Source organism: Pseudonaja textilis, chromosome 6 (assembly GCF_049901715.1).
Source record: "Pseudonaja textilis isolate UNSWEBS1 chromosome 6, rPseTex1.2, whole genome shotgun sequence".
Taxonomy (NCBI): domain Eukaryota; kingdom Metazoa; phylum Chordata; class Lepidosauria; order Squamata; family Elapidae; genus Pseudonaja; species Pseudonaja textilis.
In genome coordinates this window covers 56,334,009-56,353,967 of record NC_141995.1, presented here as the reverse complement: position 1 = coordinate 56,353,967, position 19,959 = coordinate 56,334,009, and the positions used below count along the sequence as shown (strand labels likewise).

The window sequence follows — 19,959 nt, the reverse complement described above, 5'->3', positions numbered from 1 at the left end:
GTTAGTGTGGTGGGGTGGGAAAGGAGATTTTACATTATCCTTCCCCTTCCCCTGCCATACCCACCAAGCCACGCTCACCAAGCCATGCCACACCCACCAAGCCACGCCCATAGAACCGGTAGTAAAAAAATTTGAATCCCACCACTGTGATACATAGGATAAACACATTCCATTATGGCCAAAAATGCAAACATCTTTTTTTTCCCCCCGGAATAAAATATTGCAAGCCCAGTGTCTAAAAAGATGGAAATATATATGAAAACAGTAAGTCTTCTGGGTTTTGTACCATAAATTTTGTTTTCGTGTAACTATGTCTTCACTTCCTCAAATAAATTGCAGTATTTGCAAACAATGTTTCTAATATATAATGTGAAAGTTATATGCATTACACATACCTATTATCTACTTTCTGGGCCTAGATACTTTTATAATGTGTAATACATTTATAATGGTGATCTCATCTAACCCATTTCATTAATATTTGAAAATATCAGGTGAAATGAGTAGCACAGAAGTCTAATATATAATAATAATGAAAAGGGATATTGGAAGCTTCTTTCTATTTCTTTTATATATTTTTATGCATTTTTTCTTCTTTAATTCTTCTGCTTTTTATTATATTGTATAGTTTTAATGTTCTTTGCAAAATGTTTAATAGAATTTTGATGAGCAACCAAATAACTGAAAGGTTTGAAGGAGGGCTATTAATATGTTAATATATTGTAAATATGTATCAGGTTGGTTGACCATTTAAACAACTTTTTAATCATTCCCCTAGAAGGCACAATTTTAAAATATATTAAATCTTTTTAACATATTAACACATCTGAATCAGATAATTTTTTTCTAAGTGTGAGCATGTATATATTGATAAAACAAGTGCCACTATACACAAAACTGACAGAGATAATAATTTATTTAAAGTACATTTTCATTATGAAAACAGTTTTTCAGAGGGGCAGAGATATTAGTTTTATATACTATGGTTTGGAAGCCTTTCAGCTTTCTTCAGCAGAAGAAATCTAAAGAAGAAGCCATTTATACAGACTATTGTGGCAATCACAGTAGAAATTGCCTAATACAGAAAGAGTTGCTATTTGATTATATAATTAGCAAAAATGGATCGGAGCACAGAATGCTTAAAGTAAAATTCTGAAATTTCATTTAGCTAGCTGCTAAACTATACACCTGCAAGGACTGTGCAAGTGTACTAAACCGACTTTAAGCTATGTTTAAATCACCAAGCGATCATGCTTATGAACATTCTTCAAAACAACTAAGCACTGGCAACCCTCACAGTTAACCTGAAACAAAATAATGTCAGAGAAGCAATACATGATTAATCTTATTCAAACGTTCTAAAGAACTTGGCATATTTGCCTAGGACTAAGTATAGTATGATCACCACAAGATATTTTGAAGTGATTCTGAGGTAAAAACCGAAATAGGTTTTGTTCTATTAAGTGAAATTATTGAAAAACACCAAAGACCATTAATTCTCAATGTAGAACACAGAACATTTTACCAATTCTTTACACAGAAGCATGCAGAAGTAATGAAGTCTTCAATTATTGTATGCTAGGAACCAGGCCATCATTAAAACAATAATTCCACAGACTGGCAGCAAAATCATATTCTTATACTTTTGCCATAAAGGTTGTTCAATTTCAACCTCATCCTTTTTCCTCTTATTCTTCCGACGTCCTTTCAACCTATTTTCAAAAGCCTCCAGTTCTGCCTGCAGAAGAGAAAAAAAATGAAATGATAAAAAAATTTTAACAATAAAATGTACCAATTTTTTCCACTTATTTCTCAAGATAATATGCTGTATGATACAATGGTTCTGTGTAAATGGAATAATGCCAAGGTTTGACTTGCTGAAGCTCATTAAGGAAAAAAATGGGACTAGAGAACATCAGACAGGGAAAAGGTTCTTCTACTACAAGCATATGGTAATACATGCACACTTTGACCCTACTCATACACTACAATTGGAAGTTCACTTGGAGTGAAACAAAAAGTCTAGGGTATTTATGTTCTTCAAGGTCTTGGAATAAGCAAGTGATTACCAGAACAATCTGGAACTGAACACACCCAAATCTGTAGAAATGGTGGTAGACTTTAGAAGAAACCCTCCCATACTACTACCTCTTACAATAGTAGACAACACAGTATCAGTAGTAGAGACCATCAAATTTCTAGGTTATATTATATCACATGATCTAAAATGGACACCTAACATCAAAAATGTCATCAAAAAAGCACAACAAAGAATGTTTTTCCTGCGCCAACTCAGAAAGCTCAAACTGCCCAAGGAGCTGCTGATTCAGTTCTACAGAGGAATTATTCAGTCTGTCATCTGTACCTCTGTAACTGTCTGGTTTGGTTCTGCAACCCAACAGGACAGACACAGACTTCAGAGGATAATTAGGACTGCAGAAAAAAACAATTACTACCCACCTGCCTTCCATCCATTGATGACCTGTATATTGCATGAGTCAAAAAGAGGGCTGTGAAAATATTTACAGACCCTTCATATCCTGGACATAAACTGTTTCAACTCCTTCCCTCAAAACGACGCTATAGAGCACTGCACAACAGAACAACTAGACACAAGGACAGTTTTTCCCTGAAAGCCATCACTCTGCTAAATAAATAATTCCCTCAACACTGTTCAACTATTACAAAGTCTACACTACTAATACTGTTAATCTCATCACTCCTTATTGCCCATCCCCTCCCACTTGTGACTGTATGACTATAACTTTATCGCTTGTATCCTTACAATTTATACGGACTGTTTCCTAGTATAATTTGATTGTACCCTATAACTATCATTAAGTGTTGTACCTGATGATTCTTGACGAATGTATCTTTTCTTTTTATGTATACTGAGAGCATTTGCACCAAGACAAATTCCTTGTGTGTCCAATCACACTTGGCTAATAAAGAATTCTATCTATATCTATCTTCTATCCATTTGTGTGCTCATGGACATTAATGTGAGAAGATACATGCAACAAACTCATTCAATGTTTCTTCAGGGAAAAGCTTCAACTCTAAATGACAATAGCACTTGGACTTATATTCTGCATTTTTCCCCCAACAATCTGGTTCCTCATTTTACCGACCTCGGAAGGAGGGAAGACTGAATCAATCTTTAGCCCGTAAGAACTGAACTGCGAGCAATTGGCAGAATTAGCCTGCAATACTGCATTCTAACCACTGCGCCGCCACCACCGTCGTTAAGCTCCGTATTAAGAAGGACATTATGACTTTAGCACTAGCCCATACAAAGTATATCTGTATATAAAGTATATGGTATATTTGTATGAGGTGTACATAGAATGTTTAATATTGCTGCAATGAGCAACTTGCAAGGGAAGGAAAAAAGAGAAACTATGAATTTACTGTATATCAAAGTGTTATGGTTGATACTGATTGCATTAAATAAATTCCTTCATAAGGAAAAAGAATTTCTGCTAATTGTATTATCAGAGCTTGTTCATGAAGATTTTAATCAGCGAAGAATGAAGATGTTAGAGGAAAGGATATTACTCGATGAAGCAGGCACTACAGTTTTCAAAATATAATTATGGAATTATATTTAGCCAACCCCAACACATGGGTATTGCTCTTTTTCCATGATCACGTATCCAATACAAGTAGCATTTGACACAATTATAAATAACACTCTTACAAAAAAGAAGGAATGTTTAGAAAAATGAAAACTGACAAAAGTAACCACATTTGTTATGTGGGAGCTTTGAGAGGTGATTTTCAGACCATATTTGAACACATTGGTCAGATTGCCCACATAAGCCAACCTTTTTCCAAATTACAGCTTATCATGATTGTGCAGCGGGCATTTATTTAAATAATATGCAATCATTCCATTTGCCTCTCCCTGCCAGTAAGAACAGCTAAGTAAATTAGGGGGCCTGATGTGTGCTTTCTTTAGCATTATCTCTCAGCGCGATCCCTTCTGACAAGGTTGCCTCTGACCCTTGGCGTCAGAGTCTGTGTTATCAGAAGGGCAACAAAATAGAGATCCCAAAAAGTAGAGGAACTACCGGTAATTCATAACATGGAACAATTTAGATCAGTGGTTGTGAGAAAATGTTGGTGGTCCACAGAGAAATGTCCCCCCAAAACACCTCCCAAAGCAATTAATCCAGGCTACGCGGGAACACAAGGCTGCACCGCCCACATGGCCCACGGGAACACAAGGCTGCGCTGCCTACATGGTCCAGCCACCCACTGGTCCCCATCCTTCGGCCGAGCGCAAAACTTACCTTGAGTAGAGCCACGTAAGCTGGAACTGGAAGGTAAGACCAACGGCAGGGGAGGGAAATCAGCCCTGGGGTGGCTTGCTGACATTGGTGGGAAAGTCGGCCCCATATTCCAGAGCTGCAGGAGTCATAGGACTGACCCTTCGGTCATCCCGGAGCAGCTGCTCCTCCACCCAGGTGCACCAGCCTGCCATGGACTGAAGGAGCTGCTCCGGGATATCCAAAAGGCCAGTCCTGTAACTACTGCAGCTCTGGAATATGGGACTGACTTTCCCACCACCCTCAGCAAGCTACCGTCAGTCAAAATTCATATTAGTGGTCCGCAGGATTTAAAATTATGAGTTTGGTGGTCCCTGAGGTCCAAAAGGTTGGCGATCCCTGATTTAGACTGATGTAAGCAGCTAAGCAGGATCAACTGAGTAAGGGTTGCTCAAGCACAATAAATCTGCTGAATGAAGTTGGCTTGTTTAGAATTTCACAAGTTTACTTTAATCTGAAACGTCTAGTTCAAGGCGAGAACGTATTAAAAGTTTATCCTATGAGATGGAAATAAGAGTTAGGGTGCATACCTGCTGTCTTCGTTTTTCCTCTTCGATGGCCGCTCTAGCCTCTGCTTCCTTAATCTGTGTGAATAAAATATGAAAATTACTTAGTTGCTTTTTTGTGAAAATAGTTCCAAATAGATTATCTAACTACAACATACTTTCATAACATACAACATACTTTCATAAATTCCTTCATAAGGAAAAAGAATTTCTGCTAATTGTATTATCATGACATTAGAAAATGGAAAGATTTTCAGCAGCTTTCTAAACTTGTTTAAAAAAGTTTTGCTTCTCATCCAAGAAGCTTCTTTCATTTTAACTGACTGGTAGTATCATGCCCTTGTTAGAGACAGACTCTGAGGGAGAGGAGGAACAGCCGACAGGGAGTGGAGGTGTGGCTCTGGAGGTTGTGGAGGAGGCTGGGGAAGGGCAGAGGCCGGCTGGGCAATCAGAGAGGACCCAGGCCCATCCCTTCTTCATCCTAGGACAGGCAGGGAAGAATGGAGAAGGAAACAACTTGGCTTACGAGAGAGGAAGCGGCCATGATCCTCCTCATTGGTTGCAGCTGGGGAGACTAGTAGAGAGATGGTTAAAACACAGCATTGCCAAAAGCAAAGCATGTTTTATTTGGGGCCGAAATTATCTTGGTTGGCGTCCTTCCAACAGACTGTGCCTTGTTATTTCCTGGAAGTTGGTAATTACTTATCCTGGTCCGTTGTGGAAATTTCCTTCCTTATTTCACCTCTATCTGCTCATTAAGTATGGAATGTAGCTTTCTTTTGAAGACTATTTTTGAATAGGTTTTATCTCCAACTGAGAATTATTGAACAGTGGGGCCAAATTGGAGGCATTAAAGGACATTTATTTACGTTTTGGATTTTGTTACGTTTATGTTACACTCTGGGTCATCACAGGTAGGGAATGGTGGGATTTATATTCTTTGCAGTTGTCTGATGGTTAACTCTCTGAGAGTTGTTGAGACTACTGGTGGTGGGGCTTTGTCTGTATCCACAAAGTTACCTGAATCAGAATACAAACAGGTGTGGAACCATCATGGGGCTGCATTGTAAACAGAAGTTAGGTGGTGTCGTATCCTTCCCGCTTTATTGAGGGGGAATGTTATTCAATTTTAACATAGATGGTCCTCTTTCAAGCCAATGGTCCTCTCTGTACAGAATCTGAACTTTGCTGTCTTCAGAAGAGCGGCCCTTATTTTTTCAGACGCAGATGGACTGTTGAATCCTACCCCTGATGAGTTGTGTTCGCCTGTGTTGTGAGGTGGTTGTTTTGTTTCTCCAATGTACACGTCTGCACATGCCTTGCTACACTGCACTGCATATTGCTCTTATTTGTGTCTGGGTGTTTTGTCCTTGAGGTGGGTAAGCTTCTGTCTTAATGTATACCAGTGTTTAAAGTGTGCAGGTATGTTGTATGGATCGAAAACCCTCCTGAGCTTTTCAGATATTCCTGCAACGTATGGAATGACAACGCTGGTGTTTGTTGCGCTTCTCTTGTCTATTACAAAAGAGCTCCTGATGGATCTCTTCGTGGATTTGATGAAGACCCAGTTAGAATAGCCACAAATTCCAAGGGCCTCTTTGATGCTTTCAAAAAAAAAAAAAAGCCCAACAGCAACCAAGGATGCTGTCTTTTGGAAAAAGCACCTTTGGGACAACCATGGCCTGGATAATCGACAATAGATTTTTCAGCCTCACCCACATATATGAGGTGATCCCAAACTATCTGCGTCACCCCCTTCCCAATGTGAGCCTCGGAGCCCTAAAACCCTGAAGTCTGGCTCTTAGTCACAAAAACAACTTCAAAGTTCTGATTTTGTCGAAATGCCAATTTCACCAACATCTAAGATGTTGGTTCCTATGCTTCCCTCAAACATAATTTCTATTGTGTGGAATATCCATTATAGATTTCAAACAAATTGCATGAGAGTGGAATGTACAAATAGACTGTGTGCATGCACACAGGTGGGGGGAAGAGGAGGAGGAAAAAGAGGAGGAGGAGGAGGAAGAGAAGGAGGAGGAGGAGGAAGAGGAGGAGGTCTCTTCCCTCAAGGCCAGAGGTTCCCAAACTTGGCAACTTTAAGACTTGTGGACTTCAACTCCCAGAATTCCCCAGCCAGCATAGCTAGAAGTCCACAAGTCTGCTCAAGGCAGTAAGGCTGATTGTCAGGAGCAGGTAGGATGCAAGAGATTAATTCACTGGTCTTTTCCTAAAATGAGTCAGTCAGGTTTATAAAGCAGCCAAATAGTTGACAAATCCTGTGTGCAACTGCTTGGGATGATGGACTAAGATTCCTGATGTGGACAAACAGCAGAACTAAGGATCTGCCCTCCAGATCACTCCACTGCTCTCAAATGCAGGGATCTGACCACAGGGGTGACAAGATTTGAGGGCAAATATATTTGTTTCTGTATCTAGGGCTCTCACTTGTTCTGTTCCCAGATTGGTTGTTTTACATCCTTTTTTTTTTGGCACAAGTTGCCACAATGCCATCTGTCATGCAACATGCCAGGGCTCTGAACTGGGAATGCAGCGTTGTGCCCTCATTGAATACATTAAAATCTGTTCCAAATTAGTCCGTTCGACTTTAGAAGGCAAGCTTTTTGTAACCCACAGCCTTTAAAAAAAAAATTCCTTTGTTGGAATGCCATAATGCAAATGCTTTTTAGTTGCATTGGCAGTATAAATGTTAACTATTAAGAAAGCTATAACTTAGCTATAGTTCATCCAATTATTGATATGCTGCCCAGTAAAATTTCCAGAGAGCAAGCTCCAGAAACAGCGTAGTTACTATACAGAATTAACCCAGCCTTAAAACAGATATGTGTTATTTTTCAATCACTCAGAATGACGATCTTTACACATGGAGGCTTTATATTATTAATACCACTATTCTTGCACTAGATTTTTTTCAGCTTAACTTTAGTCCCCGTGAAAAATAGCTCAAATGGTTCAAAATGAAATGGTGCAGAGGCCTGATTCATTCTTGTCATATGTTGGCTGTTAAATGTAAAGGGTTTCTTTCATTTCTTTATTTGCCTCTTTTATTATTTTCTAAAGAACTCAAGGTGGTGAATGCACCTAATATTCCCTCCTCTTCCTATTCCCCCCCCCACAACAACAACCCTCAGAGGTAGGTTGAGATGACAGAGGGCGACTGGCCCAAAGTCACCCAGTCAGCTTTCATACCTAAGGTGGGACTAGAACTCACAGCTTCTAGCTGGATGCCTTAACCACTAGACCAAACTACTATTCTGTATCACCTTCTTATAGCTGAAATTCCATGCACAAAATGGATGGGGTAGATACTCAATTGTCAAATTTATTTATTTAGTGTATGGCACATGCTAGCCAGGGATCACCGAGGCGGCTGGCTGCCTCTGTGAAAGGAATTTTTTCGGGCGGTGTTATTTTTACCCGTGGGATGCCTGAATGCCAGTAGGCAATCGGGGGAAGGCTCCTTTCTTGTCCCTTCCATGGTTTATTCGCTCACAGGAATCGAACCGCCGCGCTGCCAACCTCAGCGGTACGCAGGCCCAGGGCTTTTACTATGTGAGCCACCACGGTCACAGCCAAGCACACACATAAACTAACTGACAAGAGTTTGAAAGGACAAGAAATACACTCAGTAAATTATTACACATAAAACATAATAGACAAGACCGTGCAGAATAGTAAGTCAGAGTGAGCAGCGCATTTCCCTCTAAAGGAAAATGTACGTCTATAAAAAGGCTCAAGAAACACCCCAATATAAATTATAGAAAAAAAAATAGAGGAATAAATAAGGATTAAAATTACTGCAACCTAAAATGTGTGCTGGCACACAGCATTAAAGAGCAAGACAATGGAACATGGGTTATGTTATATTATACCAAGGCAGACCACCCCCCTAGCATATTTTATCTAATTCTGCATTGTTCTCGGCTCAGCTTGGTTTCAGCCAAATTCAATCCCATTTGGGGACTTTCTGCTTTATTTGCACTTCATACAAACGAACTAAAATTAACATGCAATTGCTGTTTAATTGGCCTACCCAACAATCGTGGCAAGTAATCCTGCACACATTTTCTTTAACACAAAATAGCAACAATATTGCTGTGGCCTGCCAGCTGCCAGCGGAGCTCAGATGAGGAGGTTGGAGAAGAAGTGTCATGCCCCTGTTGGAGACTGACTCCGAGGGAGAGGAGGAACAGCTGACAGGGAGTAGAAGTGTGGCTCCGGAGGCTGGGGAAGGGCAGAGGCTGGCTGGGCTGTCAGAGGAAGATCCAGGCCCATCCCCTCTCCATCCTAGGGCACACGAGGAGAAGATAAGGGAGAGACGTGAACGGTGTGGTCTATGGGGGAGGAAAGGGCCTTGATCCTCTTCATGGGCTGCAGCTGTAAGAACTGGTTAAAAGGACGGACATGCGCATGGGCCAGTGCTGGAAACAAAGCGTGGAAGTATCTCTAGTCTGTCGTTTCTCTCTGGGTTTGGTTTCCCAGTGTGTGTTCTGATATCTGTGGACATCTTCAAGCCCTTATCTTGCTTGGTTCCCTTAATTGCTTGAGTGTTGTTTGTGTTGGTTTTACGCTCTATAATTTATAGGTATTTTTAGTTTAAATGGCATGTCCTCCTTTTCATAACTGCTTATGGGGGAGTTTTTTGTCTCCAGTCAAGGATATTTGGAGCTTGGAAGCAAAGTGAAGGAATAAAAGGGGCTTCACCTGTTTTTGTGACTGTGTTTATTTTGTATCCCACCCTGGGTCATCACAGGAACTTGGGCCAGTCGTGCGGTCTGGGGAAGGCTCTGATGGATGCTCTGTGTTGGAAACAGAGATAGAGCCAGGGCCGTCCAACATTTCCTAGCTGCCTCCGGAGTCGGAGATAAGTGGGGAAGAAGAACAGCTGGGGCCTGTTCCAGATGCACGTATGCGCAGAGCTGCCAGGAGAGGAGAACAACCGAGGGGCAGAAGCCGATTCAGGCACATGTGGACACTGAATGGCCCTCCCTAGCTGGGGAATAAATAGAAGCAAAAAGGGAGTGGTGGTTGCAGGAGACAATAGTTTGTATTTCTTTCAGAAGATTTACTTATCTTGGTTCGTGCCTCAGAGACTTCCTGCCAGGAATTAATTTACAGCTTTTGGACTGGAAGCTCTCGGCCTGGCAATTATCCAAGGACTGATAAGGTCAGTTCTTGCAATTAACCCTTGGAAGGATTATTGCCGGGATTTTTCTGTATGTGAATGCCATTAATTCACAGTAACTAAATAAAAAAGGGTTTTTCAGGACAAGGAGTCTGTTTCTTGGTTCTGCTAAGGCTGGGTCAGAACAAATATATTGTAACCGCAAAGGGCAAATTACCTCAGAAGCTTTCCGTTTCATTTCTTGGCATACCGCATCACACTCCAAGTAACACTGACCTTCACGAACTTCACTGCACAGAAGTTCCTAGGAGAACAATTTGAATATATTTTTTTAAAAAAACCTTACTTTCCCCCCCAAAAAATTCTGAATATATTATAATATAATATATTATAACGATATTTATCACAAAGAATCTTCAAAACAAACTATCTTATTCTCCCAACGAACAAAAGTACACTTATTAACTATTTGGTTATATTTCATGTTTCTAGACTGCCCGGCTCCCTCAAAGAGGAGCTCTAAGTTGCTCCAAATTATTTGATTAAGATGGGCAGTCATACGGAAGGAAGGAAGGAAGGAAGGAAGGAAGGAAGGAAGGAAGGGAGGGAGGGAGGGAGGGAGGGAGGGAGAGATTCGATTGCACTCATCTGCTAGCTGGATGGACACCACAATTCCCCTTCTTTTTACATCCCATATCCTCCCAAAGTGGGGAGATTTGGGAAGGAGGAGAGGACAGAATAAACTGTGAGTTATGTCGTGCATGCACAATAAGGACTGACTGGGAGGGGCGGGGCGGGCGGAGAGGGGTGGGGCCAGCCAGGGGAACATTTTGCCGGTTCTCTGAACTGCGCAGAATCATAACAACTGGTTCTATAGAAGCGGTCCGAACCAGTAGAATCCCACCCCTGCATCCATCTCATATTATCTGGTTTTAATTTTATTTGTTGCTATTATCATGCATTTTATATTGTACTAATTGTATTCTTACATTGTTTACTACCTGGCAATAGTCTGGCAAATAGTCAGTATATATAATACGCCAAAAAAAGTCCACCATATAACATAATCCTACATTTTATTAAGAATCAAACGTCCTTTTTCATTCATGTCACTTAGTAATGCGTTAAATTAAGCGTCAGTGGCATTTAATTGGATTGTTTTAGACGGATATGCAACACACATTAAGAGCTTAAACAATTCCCCAACAATGAATTCCTCATTTACAGGATCCAATCTGGATTGGTCACTGGGACCAGAGGTTTTGTTTTCCTGGCTTTGGGACTCGTGCTGGAACCCACTTCCACGGAACTTCTCTCTAGCAGAGTGTGAATTGAATTAAATTCAGACTGAATTAAATTTCCTAATTTAATTCAATGTTCAAAGCATACACTTAATATTTATGTTATGAATATTAATACAGGACACTGGTTTATGACATATGCCTCTGCTTGACTCTCAGAAGTGTGCAGCTGGCTAATTTTAGAATACCCTTAGTAGCATTCAAGGAAGAAAAACACACAATTTTTAATGGGTAATTAGACAGATATTCAATTGATGCCTGTCATGAAATGGTAATTAACCTTCTGCCTTTCTTTCTCTATTTGATTAGCGTGTCATCACCAATATAAAAAAATCACATCCAGCCGTATACAAGTGATTTAAGTGGAAAAATTACTCATACCTAAATTCAATTCCACATTAATTATGCCATAAATATCCTAGGGCTTAAATAATTTCTATTGCCACTATTTCAGCTGCATCTACAATATTTTAATATTTAGGTCTTGTACAAAGCAGCCAAAAAAATACAAAGAAGAGCTGAAAGGAAGAAGTTCGAAAAATTCTTTCTAATTAAGGATGATTTCAAGAATGAAAAAAAATGAAAAGCACATATAAGTTTAAAGAAAAACCCCCACACTAAAACCCATCTTGTAATTTGCATTTAAATGTGTATATATACTCAGAGTTGGGTGGCATCTAAATTTAATAAATTTGTTATTAAATTGCTAACTGTTAATTAATAATACTATTGTATTATTATTACAGCCCTAAAAATATAGTAATTTATACCATTTAATTTATACAATGTATATTTCTTTGCTATGCTTTTGCTTTTATTATCTCTAATAGAGCTTTATTATAAGTTAGAGTTAAATTTGACAAACAAAACTAAAAATACAATAAAATATTCATATTAATTATTATGATGCACTATTTTTTTTTTAAAAAACGGAAAAGCAGTTTACAAGTAGTGCTTGACTTTAAAAAGTTCATTTAGTGACGGTTTAAAGTTACGACTGGAAAAATTGACTTATGATCATTTTCTACACTGTAGCATCTCCGTGGTCACATGATCAAAATTCAGATGCTTGGCCACTGACTCATATTTATGATGGTTGCAGTGTTCTAGGGTCATGTGATAGTCCTTTTGCAACCTTCTGACAAGTAAAGGCAAGGGAGAAACCCATTTACTCAACAATCGTGTTACTAATTTAACAACTGCAGTGATTCGCTTAACAAACATGACAAGAAAAGTCGTATAAAATGGGGTACAGCTCACTTATCAAATTTCTCACTTAACAACATAAATTTTGGGCTCAGTTCAGAGGTGGGTATTCAGCAGGTTCTGACCAGTTCTGGAGAACCGGTAGTAGTTCGGAGAACCGGCAAATCCCACCTCTGACTGGCCCCTCCCCCATCTATGCTCCGCCTCCCAAGTCCCAGCTGATTGGCTGGATCTTCTTTGGTTGCCCTGCACAGGAGAATGGAGCTGGAAAGCAGGTTAGTGGGATGGGGAAGGAATGGAGATTTTGCAGTATCCCTCCCCTGCCACGCCCACCAACGCCCACCAAGCCACACTACACCCACTAAGCCATGCCCACAGAACCGGTAGTAAAACATTTTCAATCCCACCACTGGCTCAGTTGTAGTCGTAAGTTGAGCACTACCTGTAGTAAATCATGAGCTGATTTCTCCTCGTGAAACAAGGCTTCCCTGTGCTTCCCTGTGTCAAAATTGCTCCAGAAAGTCCCTCAGTAGTAAATCTCATTTCACGAATGAGTACATACAAAATCCAATAACCTTGTTTATGAGATAGTTTACTTCATCAATATAGCTTACCTTTTTGAGTCTCTTACAAGGACAACGGATCTTAACCTTCTGATTGCAATTCTGACAACATTCCCCTAGGTGACAAACCTCCTTACATCGATGACCACAAGGTAGCTGTAATGTCAGAGAAAAATACATGTGTCTGGCACAAAGTATAAATGCTCATTTTTGCTTACTTGCATTTGTTGGTTATTATACTTAAATTCCTTATATTTTGAACCAAGGATGTGAAGAACATTTCTATACAACTCATTTTTAACGCAAAACTCTTTCCAGGCTCATACCAAGACAACGATGTAGATTCATCCATATGGTCACCAAATGTTACCAAACCATCACTTCAGAATTTACTATTCAAATCAACCCACAGATTCTTTTTCCCCATTAGCTTTTAGAATGAAAGTCATTGGATGCATTTGTCAAGGAGCAGACATGGTTTAAAGCAGGGGTCCCCAACCACCGGTTCCCGGACCGGTACCGGTCCGTGGATCATTTTTTACTGGGCCGCAAAGCTTGGGTGCCGCCATCTTGTTTCGACGGCGCCTCCGGGTTTTCGGTTGCTTCTGGGTTTTCGTTTGGAAAGTGCTTCCAGGTTTTCAGTTGGAAAGCGGCGTTTGGGTGCTCGCGCCTTAGTTTCGTCAAAGGGGTGGCGGCTTCGAACAAAGAGCCATCCCAATGGCGGTGGAGTCTCACGTTACTCATAGAAGAATAAATAATTGTGAAACCGGTCCCTGGTTCAAAAAAGGTTGGGGGCCACTGGTTTAAAGGACTTCAAATCACTTTTGAAATCTCCTATGGTGCTACTGATCAATTTCCAATGCTACATTAATATCTACTGCCATTAATAGTTTAAAATGTTTTTTCTTTTAGGGTTTACCTCCTTGGGGCACTGGTTTTTGCAGGAACACAGCTCTTCTTTTTCTTCTGCGTCAGCATTAGTGATTTTTCTGAAGAAATAGAAACCGATGGTCATCCATTAAAAGAGAGACAAAATGAACAGCAAGACAAGTTATTCATTGTCTTATTTTCAGTTGACCTTGTCAATGCTGAACGGAAAAAGCAAATGTAAAACAGATGAGGATTTTTTAAAAAGGGGACTGAGTTTGAACAATCAAATAAAACCTGGTCCAGTGATTTAATATCAGATTAAGTGATAATCTCATGAGAATAAAATAAACAAATTTTATACGGCAAGATCTGAAATGCTTACTATATCTCAAGTAAGTTTTGGAAAAAAAAAATGCTTTGATTCAAACCAGCCTGATAATTAGGATAAACTGACCACTAACTCAGCATGCCACAAAATAATAATCCTAGTTTTAACCTTTAAATCTAATTTTTCAGGCCTTTTATATCTGAAACATAAGCAGAAAGCAAAATGAAGTCAGAAAGACAGATGAGTCAGCCAGTACAAAGTGCTAGGGCAGTAAAATGACAGTTCTTTTTTACTTCTTTTTGTATATCAAGTTGAATCAAGACTGAAGGAAGATCCTCAGAAATTGGTACCTCCATCTACCATTCCAAACAGCTGCCCCTCCCCCCCCAAAAAACCCCAATAAAACCAATTTGGACCAAAGAGCTTGAGCCACAGTGGCACAGTGGTTAGAAGGCAGCACTGCAGGCTACTTCTGTTGACTACCGGCTGCCGGCAATTTGGCACTTGAAATCCCACCAGGCTCAAGGTTGACTCAGCCTTCCATCCTTCTGAGGTGGGTAAAATGAGGAGCCAGATTGTTGGGAGCAAGAGGCTGACTCTGTAAACCGCTTAGAGAAGGCTGTAAAAGCACTGGGAAGCGGTATATAAGTCTAAGAGCTATTGCTATTGCTTAGGATGGGGTTGGGGGAATAAGCCTGGCTGACATTCCAAATAGACCTATGTATATGTATATATCACTAACCCTGATGATGTTAGTTAGAGTAATGAAATATCTGCAAGAAAACAGGCAAGCTCTCAGACCTATCTATGCGCTATTTGTTTGCAAGTCTTCTTCTTCATCTTCATCATCATCAACTGCAGCTGCCCATCCTAATGGGCAGCCTACAAAACATAAAATATTAAAACAATGAACACATAACCGATAATCAGAGTTGGAAGGGACCTTATAGGTCATCTAGTCCAACCCCCCCGCCCAAGAGGGAGACCAATACTATTTCTGACAAATGGGAGTCCAATCACACTCAGCATCTCTTCCCTTTTTTCTTCACCCAAGGCATGTGATCCTGTCCATTTAACCGATAATCAGAGTTGGAAGGGACCTTATAGGTCATCTAGTCCAACCCCTCGCCCAAGTGGGAGACTCTACACCATTTCTGACAAATGGCAGTCCAGTCTCTTCTTGAAATCCTCAAGTGATGGCGCTCCCACAACTTCCGAGGGCAACTTCCGTTCCATTGGTTGATTGTTCTCACTGCCAGAAAGTTTCTCCTTATTTCCAGGTTGAATCTCTCCTGGTTCAGTTTCCATCCATTATTCCTTGTCTGGCCTTCAGGTGCCTTGGAAAACAGCTTGACCCTCTTCCTCCTCTCTGTGGCAGCCCCTCAAATATTGGAAGACTGCTCTCCTGTCTCCCCTGGTCCTTCTCTTCACTAGACTAGCCAAGTCCAGTTCCATAAACAACAAGACAATTGGGACTAACCACTATTTAAACATCCCATGGGTGCAGTTGCCTCCCACCGGAAGATTCAGACTGTTTATTTAGAAAGAGAAGGAAACTGGTTTGTGTGTGTGTGTGTGTGTGTGTGTGTGTGTGTGTGTGTGTGTATACCCTCATCTCAACACAGCAGCATAGAAACTAAATGAAAACAGCTTAATTACCAAACGTTGAAACAAACAAACAAAGGTCATTGAATTACGTACATGCATTCAATATACAGGCTTGTCAGTTTGCAGTGACATTTTATTCGGATCATTTGGGCACAGGGCGGACATTCTCCAGGATGGCATGGCAGAGGGCATGCATGAGAGCACCCAGCTGGCCGTGGCTTGGAACATCCTTCTTCACACTGAGAACATTCTGGACCCGCCTAATAAAACAAGCAAAATGTGACTTATAATTTATTTGCTTTTTGGGACTATCCATCGGTTCATTTAAACATATGTAAGGACGCTTGGTGTGATGACCCGGGGCGTGGCACAAAGGCAACACAGTCAAATAAGCAAGAAGAGTTCCCTTTATTATCTCCAACTTTGCCCAGGTTACCTTTGGCTGGAGAAAAACTCTCCCAGGAACAGCCTTTAGCTGTGGAAAATTCAATCTAAAACAAGGTACACACAAACTGCAACCAAAAAATCCCAACAAACAAAGCTGCAATAATTAGCTTGTCAGCAGGAAAAGGAATTTCAGACTTGAAACTCACACAAAACTCACACAGTTGAGAAGATGCCAGGAACATAGAGAAGTCACAACGATACAAGATAAATTCACATTTGCTCCCAACAACTTGCTGTGCGCAGCTTCCTCTTTTATATACTATGTTCCCAGCTGCAGCTAATGAAGGGAATCAGGACCCTTTCCTCCCCTGTAAGCCATGCAACTCATGTTGCTCCCTTCTCCGTTCCTCCCTGCGTGCCCTAGGATGAAGTGGGGGGTGGGCCTGGATCTTCCTCAGAATCCCCTCAGCCTTGCTCTACCTCTGCCCTGCTCTGCCCAGCTGGACTTTGCCCTTCCCCAGTTTCTTCCACAGTCAATGGAGGCACACTCCCGCTCCCTGTCAACTGTTCAGCCTCCCCCTCCAAATCAGATTCCGACAGGGGCATGACACTTGGCCCGCTCAAGTGACAGAAAGTTAATACAGTATATTGGCTTGAAACCAACACACGCGCACGCACACGCACAAGACTTTTGTTCTTCCTGTAAGCTCCTCCCTGAAAGTCACTCCTAAAGAACAATGGGTAGGGGAGAGCCTCCTGTGCAGTGGTGGGCTGCAGCTGGTTCGGACTGACTTGGCCGTACCGGTAGTTACGACCAGGGGTGGGATTCTACAGTTCGCACCTATTTGCTAGAACTGGTTGTTAACATTCTAAGCAGTTTGGAGAACTGGTTGTTAGAAGACATTACTGGCCTAATCCTGTAAGGAAGGCAGGAAGGAAACATTCTGGTGTTGCTTACAGAAACTGCCTCTTCATTAACCCTTATTACATTCTTGGACAGGACTAGACTTCCTGTCTCAGGAACCTCTCTGGAGTTTTTTTCCTTTGCTGGTACTTTGTTTGTGTGGAGTGACCATTCAAAGTTACAATGGCACTGAAAAAGTGACTTAGGACCATTTTTCACACTTACGACTGTTGCAGCAACCCCACAGTCATGAGAGGCCAGGCGAGGAGATGAGTGCCTCGATGTGAGTGATATTGAGTTGGCCACACCCAGCCAATAACATGACCAAGCCATGTCCACCCAGTCACATGACCACCCAGCCACGCCCACAACCTAAGCCATGCCCACAGAACCGGTTGTTAAAAAATTTGAATCCCACCCCTGGTTACAACCAACCGCTTGGGCCCACCATCCCACCCTGTAAATCTCACATTTTTACTTGCTCGCTCTGCCCTTGCAGCCCAGCGGCTTTCTGCTCCCCCCCACCTGATCTACTCACACCCTGGCTTCCATGCAGAGGAATTCCCTGTGGTTTTGCAGCCGGGCTCAAGCGCAGATGGCGCTCGCAGTTTCGGTTCTGCACTAGGTGAACCGGTTGTTAAAACTATGTGCAGCCCAGCTCTGCTCCTGTGGGATCTAAACGAGTCTGCAGTTTTAATGAAGGATTAAGCAAGTTGAGTAGAGAAAGAATGTTTTCTGTTTTTGTTTTTTTTCATATTAAGCAATCGCCTGGGTGTGAATGGCCTCTCAGGGTGACAGGTGAGAGGGGCAAAGCACTCGGCAAAGAGTACTGTGGTTCAGCAGGAGATAGCATCTTTTAAATGCCCAGCCCGTTTTTTAAATTCATAACCAAACAGAGCTAGTCTGCACTGATAAATGTAAGAGATAATTAGCATAAGAGCTGGCAAACGCAGGAGCCAGAGCAAAAAATGGCTAATGTTAATCTCAGGAAGGTTTAAGGAAGGAACTGGTTGTCTGATTCTAACTGTGGCACTTAAGCACAAAGCCAATGCATTTGCACTGCTTTTTTTTTTTGGAAGAATAAAGAAAAGAAAAAGCAGCAATGGCCAAAATAGAAACAATCTAAATACCGTTATTAGACTCAACGATTATCAATGATTATAGTGTTCTATTATCATCTGCAAATCTGTATCTTCATTACTATCGGCATCTACCAGCAGAATACTTGGTAAAAATTCAACAAATTGAGCCTTCATGATCCCAAGCAAGCTAAGTGTTGTATCTTATGATTCTTGATGAATATATTTTTTTTCCTTTTTATGTACACCGAGAGCTTATGCACCAAAGACAAATTCCTTGTGTGTCCAATCACACTTGGCCAATAAAGTATTCTATTCTATTCTATTCTATTCTATTCTACTCTACTCTACTCTACTCTACTCTACTCTACTCTACTCTACTCTACTCTACTCTACTCTACTCTACAGATTTCCATTCAGTATACACAGAGACAGGGCTATACTTAAGTAGATTTACAATCCTATTTAAATTACTGCATAGATCTCTGCCATTTTAAATACCTATCTGATTCATGCGTTCCCTGTCTGATGCCACCACCGTACAACAAGCAAGAATGAACAACATTATTCCAAATTGTATTCCATGCATTTCCCCAAATGTTACTACTATTAGAAAGAATTTTACATTGAGGGGCTCTGTGCAACACATATATAACCTACTTGTAATGAGCCTGTTAAAAAAGCTCTGGTCTTATCATGAAATCAACTGTGTTTGCCACTGAAAATATTACTTGCCTTCTGCCTGTCATTGTTGGCATCTGTTCCAGAAACTGTGTGGCATTCTTTCAGGCAAGTATGATTCTGACAATCAAGCCACCTTCCACAGTCTCTTTTACAGGAATACGGCCCTGCAGTATGACATGGCAATGGGCTTATCTGAAAGATTAAAATAATTACTTCAGGGACACTGTAAACAACCTTCAATGTTAATTCTACAAGCTTTCATACAGGACACATTAATGCATAACATTAACATTATTTAAGACATGTTGCTTCAGTCATGGATTCTAAGCAGTTTACAACAATCAAACCATACTTATTAAGGTTGATCATACAGTCAGCCAAATGTTTAGACTGGATTTAATATTTTTATCCACCTTTTGAGTCCTACCCGGGACATGGGAAGGGCAGTTGTTGTTGTTGGATGATGTTAAAGCTGTACACATATAAATTGTTTGAATTATATTATTATTATTATTATTACTACTACGACTACTACTTAATAAAGGCTGCCTCTCCAATAAACTCTAGTACAGTAGAAGGCAACTGCAACAACGACACTATTAAAGCCAACCTCTTTAACACATTCTTTGGCTCAGAATTGGAAACAGCAATGGATCATGCCCAGTATTTCCTAGTCGAACCACAGACAACTACAATGATCTAATACATATCGATTTTACAGAAGAGAATGTTGAAAAAGCACTACGCAATCTAAAACCATCTCTATCTATTGGACTGGACGGAATATGTGCCTACTTCTTAAAAAAGCTACCCACTGCCATAGCCAAACTTCTAAGTATAATCTTTGAAAAATCTTTTAGGACCAGCTCCTTGCTAAAACTATGGTCACAAGCTATGGTCATCCCCATCTTCAAAAAGGGAGACGGCAGCTTAGTTGAAAATTACAGACCAATCTCTTTATGCTGCATAAAGTCATGGAATCAATTATTAACCAATCCATCATCCTCCACTTAGAAACAAACAACCTACTCTCTAATAAACAATTTGGT

The 19,959-nt window shown here is 40.7% G+C and overlaps 1 protein-coding gene across 1 annotated transcript in view; it reads right to left on the bottom strand.

Moving 5' to 3' along the window:
• Window positions 1–898: 898 nt before the first annotated feature.
• The window catches only part of NFXL1 (nuclear transcription factor, X-box binding like 1), a 56,774-nt gene continuing 37,713 nt past the window's right edge, over window positions 899–19,959 (bottom strand). Inside the window, exons 16-22 of the mRNA XM_087936615.1 lie at window positions 18,962–19,102; window positions 15,950–16,116; window positions 13,970–14,039; window positions 13,102–13,206; window positions 10,198–10,284; window positions 4,862–4,915; window positions 899–1,738 (exon numbers count right to left, since the gene is read on the bottom strand). Of these exons, the coding sequence (XP_087792741.1) occupies window positions 1,565–1,738; window positions 4,862–4,915; window positions 10,198–10,284; window positions 13,102–13,206; window positions 13,970–14,039; window positions 15,950–16,116; window positions 18,962–19,102 (798 nt within the window). The 3' untranslated portion in view covers window positions 899–1,564. The remainder of the gene's footprint in view (window positions 1,739–4,861; window positions 4,916–10,197; window positions 10,285–13,101; window positions 13,207–13,969; window positions 14,040–15,949; window positions 16,117–18,961; window positions 19,103–19,959) is intronic.